This window comes from Malus domestica, chromosome 08 (assembly GCF_042453785.1).
Source record: "Malus domestica chromosome 08, GDT2T_hap1".
Lineage (NCBI taxonomy): Eukaryota > Viridiplantae > Streptophyta > Magnoliopsida > Rosales > Rosaceae > Malus > Malus domestica.
The window spans coordinates 20,014,966-20,018,525 of NC_091668.1; the positions used below are offsets into that span (position 1 = coordinate 20,014,966).

The 3,560-nt window shown below is 40.8% G+C and overlaps 1 protein-coding gene across 1 annotated transcript; it reads right to left on the reverse strand.

Annotated features, from left to right (window-relative positions):
- Window positions 1-2,205: 2,205 nt before the first annotated feature.
- LOC139198084 (secreted RxLR effector protein 161-like) lies at window positions 2,206-2,883 on the reverse strand. Its single transcript, XM_070826343.1, has one exon. It carries the CDS (start codon window positions 2,881-2,883, stop codon window positions 2,206-2,208), a length of 678 nt encoding a protein of 225 aa, XP_070682444.1.
- Window positions 2,884-3,560: the final 677 nt, after the last annotated feature.

The following is a 3,560-nucleotide window of genomic DNA, read 5'->3' on the forward strand; positions in this document are numbered from 1 at the left end:
GACAGGACATCTCTTTCGCTGTTGATCTTGGTAAAGATGCAGCACCGCGCCTACACGCAACCACTGAATTGGTATTAAAGACGTACCCTGAAGGTACTACGTGGGCAAATCCCAACGCATCTTGAGCGGATCTAACCCCCCTGATCCACGAAATAATGATTGCCTTGTTTGTTATGCTGACACTGGTTACTTATCAAACTTGCACAAGGCAAAATCCCCGAATGGTTATGTCTTTACCGTTAGGGATATCGCAATATCTTGGAGGTCCACGATATGACCCTAGTTGCGAAATCTTCGAATCGTTCCAAGACTCACCTTACTTCACTATGCCACAAGTGAGACATGGTTAGGAGTTCTTGTTGAGCATATTCGAAGTACTTGCTATATTTTCATCCATCGTTGAGTCCCAACGACCATCCATGAAGATTATGCCACATGTATCAACCCGACCAAGCCATGATACATCAACAAAGTCAACACCAAGACATATTGTGTCTACATCTACATCAGCAAAGCATCAGGAGATTGAAGTCATGCAAACCGATCCCGGACAACCTTGCCGACCTCTACACGATGTCACTGCCGAAGTCAACCTTCCAGAAGCTTGTCCGAGGAATTGGTATGCCTAACTACTCATATGCAATGCTTGTAGTTCTCATTTGGAAGTTATGTCAAACTCATGGGGAGTATCCAGAAGTATACTCACTTGATCTTAATGTACTCTTTTCCCTACGATTAAGAGCATTTTTCCCACTGGATTTTTGCTACCTAACTAGGTTTTAACGAGGCACCCATCCTGGGCTGATCATACCCTTGAGAGCTCATCTACTTGCGTCCAAAAGACGTATAGTTTTGTCTTAATGCAACTTCTCACTTTTCTCCTTAGACTGGGTTTTTCTCCCATCTTGGGTTTTACCATAGCGAGGTTTTGTGAGTTTTACTTTTTATGCATTCTTCCGTTGATTTGAGACTCGCATTTGCCCATTGTGCCGACGACTTCATCAACTGTACTTACTTCATCAATGAAGACTTGATGCGCCATTTACTTGAGTATTTACACACTCAAGGGGGAGTGTTGCAGTCCTATTTAGAATAGGAATGTGATTGTGTAAATCCTAGGAAATATGGGAATGCATCTTATATTCCTATTAGGATTAGATTACCTATTAAATGTTGTAATCCTAAAAGGAAAGGTTTTACCCTTGCTACTACTATAAATAAAGGCACAATGGGGTGAGATAACACACACCCACAATTACACATCTCTCTATTCTTCTCTCTATTGCCGCACCCCCTCTCTCTCTAAGGCCTCCATAATTATTCAGTATATTATGCCTACAACAATATAATAATTGTCAAAGACATTATTAAAACTATTGTAGGCCTATTTGATTGAATGATCTAGGATTTAGAGAGAGAGAGATAGGGGTTAGGCAATATTAAGAGAGAAGAGATATTGATTTAATTGTGAGGTGTCTTTGATTCACCCCATTGTGCCTTTATTTATAGTAGTAGGAAGGCTAAAACCTTTCCCTAATTGAATAGGTAATCTAATCCTAATAGGAATATAAGATACTTTCCCAGATTCCCTAGGATTTACACAATCACATTCCTATTCTAAATATGACTGCAACAATCCCCATTGAGTGTGTAAATACTCAACAAACCATCGCATCAGATCTTCAGCAAATAAGGTAGAATAGTTGATGAAGTCATCAGCATAACAGGTAATCGCGAATCTTAAATTTAAGTGAAGTATGCATTTGTAGTAAAACTCACAAAACCTCGCTATGGTAAAACCCAAGGCAAGGGGAAAACCCAAAGACTAAGGAGAAAAGTGAGAAGTATGCATAATGTCTAAAACAAACGTCAAACTGGATGAAGGTAGTAAACTCAACGGAGTATGATCATCCTAAGATGGGTGCCCCATTAAAACCTCATTAGGTAGCAAAAACCAGTGGGACAAAAAATGCACCTAATCGTAGGAAAACGAGTACATTAAGATCATGTAAGTATGCTTCTAGATACTCCCCCTGAGTTAGACATAACTTCTAAATAAGATAACTACAAGCGATTCAACTCAGATAATTTACGCATACCGATTACTTGGACGAGCTTCTGAAATGTACACTTAGGGAATGACTTGGTAAAGAGATCGGCCAGGTTGTCCTAGGAACGGATTTGCTTGACTTCAATGTTCTGATGTTATTGTTGCTGGTGTGAGTGAAAGAACTTTGGTGCTATGTGTTTGGTGTTGTCTCCCTTGATGTATCCCTTCTTCAGCTGTTCGATACATGCTCCATTGTCTCCAAAGATTGTCGTAGGAAGGTCAATGGCTGATGTAAGACCACTAGTGCTTTGAATATGTTCCATAACTTCTCTCAGCCGAAAGCATTCACGCGATGATTCATGCAGGGCGAGAATCTCAGCATGGTTTGACGAAGTCGCAACTAGCATTTGCTTGGTAGGCCTCCAAGATATAGCGGTGTCTCCAATGGTAAAGACATGACCCGTTTGAAAACGTGCTTTATGTGGATCAGATAGATATCCAGCATCTGCGTAACCAACAAGGCGAGAATCAATTCGAGGGCCATAGGGGGCGGCAACACTTGGAGATTCGCGGATATAGAACAAATCCAAATCTGTAGTACCTTTAAGGTAGAGGAAAATGTCTTTAACACCATTCCAGTGCCTGCATGTGGGCGCATTGCAGTATCTAGCCAATAGATTCACAACGAAGGAGATGTTGGGTCTAGTGCACTGAGCTAAGTACAATAAAGCCCCAATTGCACTTAGGTAAAGAACTTCGGGTTCTAAAGTTTCTTCCTCATCCTCCTTTGGATGGAAAGGATCTCGTTTAGCATCTAGAGTTCGAACGGTCATAGGTGCACTCGAAGGCTTCGCTTTATCCTCCTTAAAACGTCGCAACACCTTTTAGGTGTAGTTCAATTGATGTACTAGGATTCCATCCAAACAATGCTCGATCTCCAGGCTGAGACATTATCGAGTTTTCCCAAGATCCTTCATCTCAAATTCTGATTTCAAGTGTGTAGCAATTTCCTCAAGCTCTGCGGGAGTCCCAATGAGGTTCATGTCATCGACATAAACTGCAACGATTGCAAATCCGGAATGTGACTTCTTTATGAACATGCATGGGCTTAGTTCATTGTTCACATAACCTTGACTTGTCAAATATTCACTCAGACAGTTCTACCATATCCTCCCAGATTGTTTTAATCCATAGAGTGACCTCCTCAACCTAATTGAGAAAGTGTTTCGTGGTTTAGAACTATTTGAACTAGTCAATGGAAGTCCTTCTGGAACTTTCATATAAATTTCCGTATCTAGATCCCCATAGAGATACGTGGTTACCACGTCCATAAGCTGCATATTCAGTTTTTCGAAAACTACCAAACTGATTAGGTAGCAGAACATTATAACGTCCATTACGGGGGAAGACGTCTCCTTTTAAGATGATATTTATTATCTCGAATATCTCTAAAACTCAACAATGTTCTTCCAGAACGTGGAGAATAGAATGCCTCCTTAATGGTCAGAAT